This window comes from Pseudochaenichthys georgianus, unplaced genomic scaffold, assembly GCF_902827115.2.
Source record: "Pseudochaenichthys georgianus unplaced genomic scaffold, fPseGeo1.2 scaffold_478_arrow_ctg1, whole genome shotgun sequence".
Lineage (NCBI taxonomy): Eukaryota > Metazoa > Chordata > Actinopteri > Perciformes > Channichthyidae > Pseudochaenichthys > Pseudochaenichthys georgianus.
Window position 1 is genome coordinate 196,089 of NW_027263042.1, and position 11,780 is coordinate 207,868.

An 11,780-nucleotide genomic window follows, 5' to 3' on the forward strand; every position below is an offset into this window, starting at 1 on the left:
TGTGCCAAGTGCTAGGACTGTCTCAGGGAAGAAAGCTTTCAGACGTGCAGCTCCACTAACTTGGAACAGTCTGCAAAAAGAATGGAAAATTACCAAGCTAGTACCACTACATGTTTTTAAAGCTCGGTTGGATGCTACAAAGTCAGATGCTGTTGGTACCTGTACATGTGGTTAGATATGTAAATTGTAATCCCTGTACATTTTGCTGTGTGATGTCCTTTTGTTGTGCTGTTGTTTATGTTTGTATGTCTTCTTGTGGAACCTACTGCTGCAGGTCTCCCTGAAAAAGAGATCATTGATCTCAATGGGATTTTACCTGGATAGATGAAGGTTTTGAATTTAATTGAATTGTGGGAGCGAAGCGTAGCTTTGCTCGCTGCAAAATTTGAGCAATGTTCAACTTTTGAAGCTTCGACAGAAGCGTCAGCCAATCTAATCATATGCCAGTACAAGCTCTAGCCAATCAAACCGCTGCTTGTGTGTCCGGGGCGGGAGATTCAGGTGATTGGTTGTTGGTCGAGTTTCAGACACACCCGCCGGCAAGCGACAACGCACACGCCGCTGTGTGGACGGGCCGTTAGTGCTCTGTTTCCTGCTGGAAATGGTTGAAAATGAGAACAAAAGTCAAATGAAAGAAGATGTGTATTTTGCTATAAAATGAACATATACTTGTAAATAATAAATAAAACATCCTCATGCTGAACAGAGACAATATATCTCTGAATGTGTTTTTGTTTTCCATGTGTTTTCCTCACCACATCAGGGGTGCTTTGTATTATGCTCAGCTGTCTCCTTGATTCCTTTCCTTGCCTTCAAGAGTCGTCGAAGCAACAGGCCTTAAACCAAATGACATTGCCTTGAGGTGTCGTTTTAAAGCAACATAAATGAAATATGACGCGAGGCACAGCTGCACCGGCTGTCCTTTGTTTTGTCCACCACTTTTTTTATAATCTCTCTCTGATGAGCAGAACAGTGTTCATGACAACTCACAGATTTACATTGAATTCAATTGAAAATATTGCATAATGTGACAAGAATATACGGATGTCATACTACATCTGTACATTACCACACTTTAAGAGACATGCAATATATGTATAGCCTCTTTATATTCAATCAGGTTAAGATGCACGATAACACGAGAATAAGAGGAACAGATACAGTGGAAACATTTATAGCGTTATATATAAGAAGTTTTTCTTTTGGTACACTGTTAAATACATGTTAGTATGTTTTTTCTATATTGCACAGCACACACTAAAAAGGAGAATTACTCACCTCTGTTTACCATATTTAAGGAACCTTAAAGCTACGATTGTGACATGATTTGACTGTTTTGAGTCTTTTGATAAGGAAAAAATCAATATATATGAACAAGTACGGAATAGTTAGTTCAGAGAGTTTCTTAATTGACTTCAGAGAATAATAACTTTCGTAAAATGTACCATTGCCATTTTATAAAATTACTTATACTATTATAGAAAATGTTGGCCATATCGTCAACCTCCTATGATAAAGGACACTTATTCTACTTGTTGAGGTGTTCCCTCTCCTGTAGTGTGTTCTATAGGTTTTAGTAGAAACACTATACGTACTGATATACACCTGAACATCAGCAGCAGAGGACTCTTTAAAGTAGATACACTACATACTGATATACACCTGAACATCAGCAGGAGAGGACTCTTTAAAGTAGAGACACTACATACTGATATACACCTGAACATCAGCAGGAGAGGACTCCTTAAAGTAGAGACACTACATACTGATATACACCTGAACATCAGCAGGAGAGGACTCTTTAAAGTAGAGACACTACATACTGATATACACCTGAACATCAGCAGGAGAGGACTCTTTAAAGTAGAGACACTACATACTGATATACACCTGAACATCAACAGGAGAGGACTCTTTAAAGTAGAGACACTACATACTGATATACACCTGAACATCAGCAGGAGAGAACTCTTTAAAGTAGAGACACTACATACTGATATACACCTGCAAATCAGCAGGAGAGGACTCTTTAAAGTAGAGTCACTACATACTGATATACACCAGAACATCAGCAGGAGAGGACTCTTTAAAGTAGAGACACTACATACTGATATACACCTGAACATCAGCAGGAGAGGACTCTTTAAAGTAGAGACACTACATACTGATATACACCTGAACATCAGCAGGAGAGGACTCTTTAAAGTAGAGACACTACATACTGATATACACCTGAACATCAGCAGGAGAGGACTCTTTAAAGTAGAGACACTACATACTGATATACACCTGAACATCAGCAGGAGAGGACTCTTTAAAGTAGAGACACTACATACTGATATACACCTGAACATCAACAGGAGAGGACTCTTTAAAGTAGAGACACTACATACTGATATACACCTGAACATCAGCAGGAGAGAACTCTTTAAAGTAGAGACACTACATACTGATATACACCTGCAAATCAGCAGGAGAGGACTCTTTAAAGTAGAGTCACTACATACTGATATACACCAGAACATCAGCAGGAGAGGACTCTTTAAAGTAGAGACACTACATACTGATATACACCTGAACATCAGCAGGAGAGGACTCTTTAAAGTAGAGACACTACATACTGATATACACCTGAACATCAGCAGGAGAGGACTCTTTAAAGTAGAGACACTACATACTGATATACACCTGAACATCAGCAGGAGAGGACTCTTTAAAGTAGAGACACCACACACTGATATACACCTGAACATCAGCAGGAGAGGACTCTTTAAAGTAGAGACACTACATACTGATATACACCTGAACATCAGCAGGAGAGGACTCTTTAAAGTAGAGACACTACATACTGATATACACCTGAACATCAGCAGGAGAGGACTCTTTAAAGTAGAGACACCACACACTGATATACACCTGAACATCAGCAGGAGAGGACTCTTTAAAGTAGAGACACTACATACTGATATACACCTGAACATCAGCAGGAGAGAACTCTTTAAAGTAGAGACACTACATACTGATATACAACTGAACATCAGCAGGAGAGGACTCTTTAAAGTAGAGACACTACATACTGATATACACCTGAACATCAGCAGGAGAGGACTCTTTAAAGTAGAGACACTACATACTGATATGCACCTGAACATCAGCAGGAGAGGACTCTTTAAAGTAGAGACACTACATACTGATATACACCTGAACATCAGCAGGAGAGGACTCTTTAAAGTAGAGACACTACATACTGATATACACCTGAACATCAGCAGGAGAGGACTCTTTAAAGTAGAGGCACTACATACTGATATACACCTGAACATCAGCAGGAGAGGACTCTTTAAAGTAGAGACACTACATACTGATATACACCTGAACATCAGCAGGAGAGGACTCTTTAAAGCAGAGGCACTACATACTGATATACACCTGAACATCAGCAGGAGAGGACTCTTTAAAGTAGAGACACTACATACTGATATGAAGGTAGAAATTAGCATTAATAGCTAAAAAAGTGTCTCTTGCCACTGCAACTTACAGAGAATAAGCTACTTTCAACACCAGGTGAAGGGTCATCATTTAATTAATACCTCTTATCTTTCTCTATCCTCTCTCTGCAGGCGTACCAGAAGTGGGTGAGGGAGCACGGTCCGGAGAGACCCCTCCCCGGACTCAAATACACACACGAGCAGCTGGTGTTCATCGCCTTTGCACAGGTACCATGTTTCCTCTGTTGACTTCAGAGAGGGCCAAAGTTCACACATCCTGTACTCAAGTAGAAGTACAGATACTCGTGTTTAAAAATACTCTGGTAAAAGTAGAAGTACTCATTAAACTTCTTTACTCAAGTCAAAGTAAAGAGGCTTTGAAGTGTACTTCAGTAAAAAGTACCCATAACTAGCAGCTGCTTTAAAGAGTACCTGACCTCCCTTTATGTTAATAGAACAATAATGTCATTGTTAGCTAATGAATGTTTCCATGGTGAACAACGGCAACATGACAACGTTTCCATTGGTCCCTCTTCTTTAGAGGAGACCAGGAAGTGATGGATACACGGATCGTGATCCAACCAATAGGCACGCAGTGACTCTAAAGAATAATGACCACGCACCAACACACATTCAGACTAAAGGAACCAGCTGTTTGGGAAATGAGAGAAGTAGAAAGTACAGGTATTTGAGTTCAACATGAGAGAAGTAGAAAGTACAGGTATTTGAGTTCAACATGTAAGAAGTAGAAAGTACAGGTATTTGAGTTCAACATGAGAGAAGTAGAAAGTACAGGTATTTGAGTTCAACATGTAAGAAGTAGAAAGTACAGGTATTTGAGTTCAACATGAGAGAAGTAGAAAGTACAGGTATTTGAGTTCAACATGAGAGAAGTAGAAAGTACAGGTATTTGAGTTCAACATGTGAGAAGTAGAAAGTACAGGTATTTGAGTTCAACATGTAAGAAGTAGAAAGTACAGGTATTTGAGTTCAACATGTGAGAAGTAGAAAGTACAGGTATTTGAGTTCAACATGTGAGAAGTAGAAAGTACAGGTATTTGTGTTCAACATGTAAGAAGTAGAAAGTACAGGTATTTGGGTTCAACATGTAAGAAGTAGAAAGTACAGGTATTTGGGTTCAAAATGTAAGAAGTAGAAAGTACAGGTATTTGGGTTCAACATGTAAGAAGTAGAAAGTACAGGTATTTGAGTTCAACATGTAAGAAGTAGAAAGTACAGGTATTTGTGTTCAACATGTAAGAAGTAGAAAGTACAGGTATTTGAGTTCAACATGTGAGAAGTAGAAAGTACAGGTATTTGAGTTCAACATGAGAGAAGTAGAAAGTACAGGTATTTGTGTTCAACATGTAAGAAGTAGAAAGTACAGGTATTTGAGTTCAACATGTAAGCAGTAGAAAGTACAGGTATTTGGGTTCAACATGTAAGCAGTAGAAAGTACAGGTATTTGAGTTCAACATGAGAGAAGTAGAAAGTACAGGTATTTGGGTTCAACATGAGAGAAGTAGAAAGTACAGGTATTTGAGTTCAACATGAGAGAAGTAGAAAGTACAGGTATTTGGGTTCAACATGTAAGAAGTAGAAAGTACAGGTATTTGAGTTCAACATGAGAGAAGTAGAAAGTACAGGTATTTGGGTTCAACATGTAGGAAGTACAAAGTACAGGTATTTGAGTTCAACATGTGAGAAGTAGAAAGTACAGGTATTTGAGTTCAACATGTGAGAAGTAGAAAGTACAGGTATTTGTGTTCAACATGTAAGAAGTAGAAAGTACAGGTATTTGAGTTCAACATGTAAGCAGTAGAAAGTACAGGTATTTGGGTTCAACATGTAAGCAGTAGAAAGTACAGGTATTTGAGTTCAACATGTAAGAAGTAGAAAGTACAGGTATTTGAGTTCAACATGTAAGCAGTAGAAAGTACAGGTATTTGGGTTCAACATGTAAGCAGTAGAAAGTACAGGTATTTGAGTTCAACATGAGAGAAGTAGAAAGTACAGGTATTTGGGTTCAACATGAGAGAAGTAGAAAGTACAGGTATTTGAGTTCAACATGAGAGAAGTAGAAAGTACAGGTATTTGGGTTCAACATGTAAGAAGTAGAAAGTACAGGTATTTGAGTTCAACATGAGAGAAGTAGAAAGTACAGGTATTTGGGTTCAACATGTAGGAAGTACAAAGTACAGGTATTTGAGTTCAACATGTGAGAAGTAGAAAGTACAGGTATTTGAGTTCAACATGAGAGAAGTAGAAAGTACAGGTATTTGAGTTCAACATGAGAGAAGTAGAAAGTACAGGTATTTGAGTTCAACATGAGAGAAGTAGAAAGTACAGGTATTTGAGTTCAACATGAGAGAAGTAGAAAGTACAGGTATTTGAGTTCAAAATGTAAGAAATCAAAGTAAAAAGTCGTCAGAAAAATAATTAGTGGAGTAAAGTACTGATAGCAGAAACATGTACTTAAGTACAGTAACGAAGTATTTGTACTCCCAGTACTTCCCACCTCTGGTTGTCTTTCATCACATTCCATGTTCAGTGGTTTCAGTTCTGCTCAGTCTCACATCACAGAGAGCAGGACGAGTTAGACATGAATCCAACATTAGCACACAAGCATCCAGAGAGAAAGGCAGCGCTGATGATGCTCCAGTCGCTCTGAGCTCTGGACCCCCCCCCCCCCCCCAACTATTATCATTGCATTTAAATGAAACCATTGACATGCAAAACTTAATGTAACTCTGGCACAAAGTAGACTCATTGTTTACACAACATGACGTCTTTTAGCTTTAAAACTCTTGCCATCGTGTTAGTACTTACATATGTTCATAACACACATCTGTTTATAGTCCACATACCCAAGTACTATATATTAAGACACTAAAGAGTTTCTTTATTGGACATTGTTTAACTTCTGTTCAATTCGACACGTATGTAGCTTATTGACTTCTTTTGTTAATGTGCATATTTTTTGTCCATTTTTTATTATTTCATCCTAAAATGAAGTTGAGTTTTAATCCAATTAAAACTAAATATAAATAACAATCTTGTTTTTTCAGAACTGGTGTATGAAGAGGAGATCTCAGTCCATCTACCTGCAGCTGCTGACGGACAAACACGCTCCGGAGCACTACAGGTACACACACACACACACACACACACACACGCACGCACACACACACACACACATACACAGATATCTGGAAACAATATATACGTCAAAAATATCAAAAAATACGAGACAACACAGTATGTCGAATCATTCAAAAATAATGACGTTATAGTATTTGGAAATAAAGGCAAAGTATAGTATGTCAAAAATATGAAACAAATACTACATAGTATATATAGTATGTTGAACGAAATCTGATAAAATGACATAGTACCAGTCGGTCCAGAACATGCTGAAAATATCAGGAACAACTTCACTGTATAGTATACTAATATTATGAAGTTATTAAGCCCACTTTTCAAATACATTCAGTCAAGTTGAAAACAATTTTTTTTTTTATCTGAGAAAATAAATGCCCAATAATTTATTTAGATTACGAGTTTGAAATAGAACCTTCATATTTCCCCTTATTACAATCACTCGGTTTTAAGGAATGAGCTGCCAACATGAAACCTGTGATGTAGACACACACACACACACACACACACACACACACACACACACACACACACACACACACACACACACACACACATATATATCTGTAAAAAACCGACACAAATATCTGAGGAAACTACATATGTCAAAAATGACCGAAAATTACGTAAATATCAGGAACAAGGAACAGAAAAGCCAGAGGCAAGGCAAGTTTATTTGTGCACCTTTCAACACAAGGCAATTCAAAGTGCTTTACAGAAATGAAAGACATTAAGAAAATGGCATTTAAAAACGGTCATTAAAAAGCAAAGATACAATACATATACAATACATAACACGCTCCGGATATATCCTTCATATTTCCCCTTATTATGACACTCTGAGGCACACGTTGTTTCTTAAATCATATTCAAGTGAAACGCATAATGGACCGACATTTGATTGATTTTGCTAACTTATAACTGAACTTATGAGGCAATAGACCTCTCCTCTCGTGAGTGGCCTCGGTATAGTATGTCAAAAATACTCATAGTTTAGTATGTTGACAACACCCAGTGGAAAACGATACATATATAACATGACATGTCACTAGACGCTTTTATCCAAAGCGACTCACATGCTCAAGACTGTGGGCGATCCCCACAGGAGCACTTAGGGGTGAAGAGTCCCAGGGACACTGCAGTGGGACTCGAACGTATCCTCTGATTCGCAGATCAGCGCATTGCCCCACTGCGCCACACGCCAACATGAATGAAATCAAATGTCCCGCTGTAACCCTCCTGTCTCCTCCCCGCAGAGTGATCGGCAGCGTCTCCCAGTTCGATGAGTTTGCTCGAGTTTTCCACTGTCCGAAGAGTTCGCCCATGAACCCTGTGGACAAGTGCTCCGTATGGTGACCTCTGACCCCTGGGACCCTCCTCTTCTTGTTGACGAGCCTAATCTGCCTGCAAAGGAGGAACTTTCTAACATCATCACCTTTTCAATTAGGGGTGTTTTTACATCGTATGTACTAACCCATTCATCGTGTACATAAATATATATTTTTCTATGTTTACATTTACTTTCAAATCATCTATTTTTCTATTTTAGCAAGATGTATCTCTTATGCATAGAACCCATGCACTGCTTTGGTTTTCAATGACATGTTTTCTGGTCTGTAGCATCCGTTTGAATCACTTCTCAGCAGAGTTAGCATGCAGCGGTGCCGTGGCTCCGTAGCGTCCTCGTGCCAGCAGGCGAGCTGCTGGTCCTTCACAGTGTGGGGGTATTTGTGTCTGCAGAGACAAACGTCCAGTCCTTCCGTTATGACTGTGGTGATGTGTGCCTGCGTCGGTCTCTTGTTTCTGTGAGTGTTTGTACAGATGTGTCGCCTTTTTTTAAACAAACAAGAAGGACTCGTGGTGGATGTTTTTCTCAGGACTCGGAGCAACAGCGCGGCGGCAAATGGAGGATTGTTGCGGCTTTATCCACATTCAACTCTCAGCCGACAGTTCAATCACAAAGGACCCGGTTGAAGCTTCAAAGACTGGTTCAAAAGACCTGGAACAAGAAGAACGATGATTGTTTCCTGACTTTATATCCACAGACAACTCACCAAATAACGAGCCATCACTCTGTACATAAGAACATGCAACTATGGGAGGTGGAGAATCACACGTGTGTACGCAGTGTTACATTAAAAACATACTTTTGTATAAGCAACCTGTGTACAAACAAAAAAAGAAGATATCTGTGCAGGTGAGAAGTATATCAGATGTTATGGGTGTATATCCTGAGAGTGCATGCCCCCCCCACCACCCACCCCACCATCATTACACCTGGATCAATACAGATGGAGGACACACACACACACACACACACACACACACACACACACACACACACACACACACCATGAGTCTTTAGCTGCTATACTGCTGCTATCTCGTCCTCTCTGTTGGTCATCGTTTCCTGTTTGAATAAATACAGAGTTATCACTGTGTGCTTTGAGTCTGAATTCAGGTGTGTGTGTGTGTGTGTGTGTGTGTGTGTGTGTGTGTGTGTGTGTGTGTGTGTGTGTGTGTGTGCGTGTGTGTGTGTGTGTGTGTGTCAGTCAATAAAAGCTGCAAAAACAAAGCCGAAATCAAACATCTCATTTATAATGCAGCAGCAACAAGCTGTGCAGAACACGGGGGGGTCCGTTAAAACCAGACCCCCAGTTACTATCAATCTGCCAGATAGCAACTGGGTATTTCTCCCAGTAAACATGGATCAGTGTCTTCAACATCTGAGTAACACGAATACCTGCTTTGTGGGTATAAAGTGCAACTTGTCTGAAAAGCATCAGCACTCAGGACCAGCTGCTGCGGCGCCGTGACAATGGCAGCCCACGGCTCCTAACACTGGGACGGGTCAATGCCTGTACTACGTAATGGCAATAGGTTGAATCTAATCTAATACAAACAAATCATTCTTCATGGACAAAAGTACGTCTGATGATTTTAGCGTGAACATATTCTTATTAAAGAAAAGGTAGAAACAAATCCAATGAAAAAGGGGTGTGTCCTATATGTCCAAACACAATGCTGTCACGGGATATTGAAGCTATTGTAAGAAAAATAAATAACGGAAAGCACAAACAAACAATAACAACGACTAAAGGTATCTCTACATTCACTGCCAATGAGAATCATACCCACACATATTCACTAGAAATGTAGTTGAATGAATATATATATGCATTTGATTTGATTTGATATACTTTATTAATCCCCGTGGGGAAATTGTTTCTCTGCATTTGACCCATCCTAGTGTTACGAGCAGTGGGCTGCCATTTTGAACAGCGCCTGGGGAGCAGTGTAGGGAACGGTGCCTTGCTCAGGGACACCTCGGTAGCACTTGGTCTTGCCGGGACTTGAACTGGTGACCTTCCAGTTGCCAAGCCAAGTCCCTATCGACTGTGTATATGCACATACATACATGAAACATATACTTATACAAACACACATGCCTAAGTTGCAGAAAGAAAGGACCAGGCTTCTTGAAATGTCCTGTTTGAGTGTGGAAGTGAATATCTGATCTTATACAGCTCTAGTTTTTAAGAGGGGGTCAGGAGCCTTAACATGTCTGTGGTCATGTGACTAATGACTGATAATGCATGACCACAAAAGCTTTCACTCAAACGTTGAACTGGCCAAAGAAAGTATTTATTAATGCCCTAAGGATTTCTGCAGAGCCAAAAAACACACGACTTTGATAGGGTTCATTCTCTGAAAAGGGGTGCGTCCAACTTGTCTAGAGCAGTTTAAATATTTGGTTTGGATTGAGAGTCAAAGGTTGTACAAAAGGATGCAACAAGTGTACAAAAAAAGAGACTCAAAATGTCAAAAGAAGAGACAAGATTAACAACATGAAACGTGTAGAAGCCACAGAGATGTTACTTCTTATTCTCTTTAATAGAATAACACAGTAGTGGCTGACTCCTAGCCTCCTAGCCTCCTTCCTTCCTTTCCTCTTGCTGCTCTCCTGGTGTTTGTCGCCCCCTTGTGGCAGCTGTGCATGACGACAAAAGCTTTCACTCAAATGTTAAACTGGCACTTGTAATTTAAGAAAGCATTGATTTCTGCAGAGGGTTCAGTCTGAAAAGGGGTGCGTCCAACTTGTCTGGTGCAGTTTTAATATTTGGTTTGGATTGAGAGTCAAAGGTTACACAGAAGGATGCAACAAGTGGTCAAAATAACAAAACGAGACATTCACAGCATGAAACGTATATAAACTGCAGAACATGTTACTTCTAATTCTCTTTAACAGAATAACCAACCCGGTCTCACAGTCTGCGTACAAATAGATACGCAGAAGTCCGTTTTTGCGTGCATATGATACGCTGATATTACACCTCAAACATTAAAACAAAGAGCTCTGTGGCTTCAGGCTGGATCGCCGTTCCAATGACAGTTTTAAAGTTAATGTAAACGACACAGCAGCTTATTGGGTTAGGGTTAAATAAATGGCAAAGATATGTAGAAAATAAACGCATTTAAGATACGTTCATACGCAGACTGAAGAGAGTGGGCTGGAATAACAGAGGCTAACTCCTCTCCTCCTGGCCTCCTTCCCTTCCTTTCCTCCTGCTGTTCTCTTCAAAGGGTCAAAGGTTATACAAAAGGATGCAACATGTGTACAAGAAGAGATGCAAAATAAGTCACATTTCCAAAAAAGAGACTATATTTAAAACATGAAGCGTTTACAGCTACAGAACATGTTACTTCTAATTCTCTTTCACTCAGATGTCAAACTGACTCTTGTAAATTAAGAAGGTATTTATGAATGGTCTGAGGATTCTGCAGAGGGTTCAGTCTGAAAAGGGGTGCGTCCGACTTGTCTAGTGCAGTTTTAATATTTGGTTTGGATTGAGAGTCAAAGGTTACACAAAAAGATGCACCATGAGGTCAAAAAGATGCAAAAAAGGATGAAATATAACAAAAAAAGGACTAAAATTGGCAACAAATAGATTATATTAATAAAATTACACGTATATAAGCTACATTAAATGTTATATCTAATCGTCTTTAACAGAATAACACAGTAGTGACTAACTCCTCGCCTCCTCGCCTTCCTTCCTTTCCTCCTTCTCTCGCCGGTGTTTGTCGCCCCCGTGTGGCAGCTGCGCAGAATAACAGCAGGTGGAGGAAAAT

The 11,780-nt window shown here is 39.6% G+C and overlaps 1 protein-coding gene across 1 annotated transcript in view; it reads left to right on the forward strand.

Annotated features, from left to right (window-relative positions):
• The window catches only part of LOC117442803 (endothelin-converting enzyme-like 1), a 95,557-nt gene extending 86,518 nt beyond the window's left edge, over positions 1 to 9,039 (forward strand). The window contains exons 16-18 of the mRNA XM_034078767.2: positions 3,621 to 3,716; positions 6,557 to 6,633; positions 7,904 to 9,039. Coding sequence (XP_033934658.1) covers positions 3,621 to 3,716; positions 6,557 to 6,633; positions 7,904 to 8,003 — 273 coding nt within the window. The 3' untranslated portion in view covers positions 8,004 to 9,039. The remainder of the gene's footprint in view (positions 1 to 3,620; positions 3,717 to 6,556; positions 6,634 to 7,903) is intronic.
• The last annotated feature ends 2,741 nt before the right edge of the window (positions 9,040 to 11,780 follow it).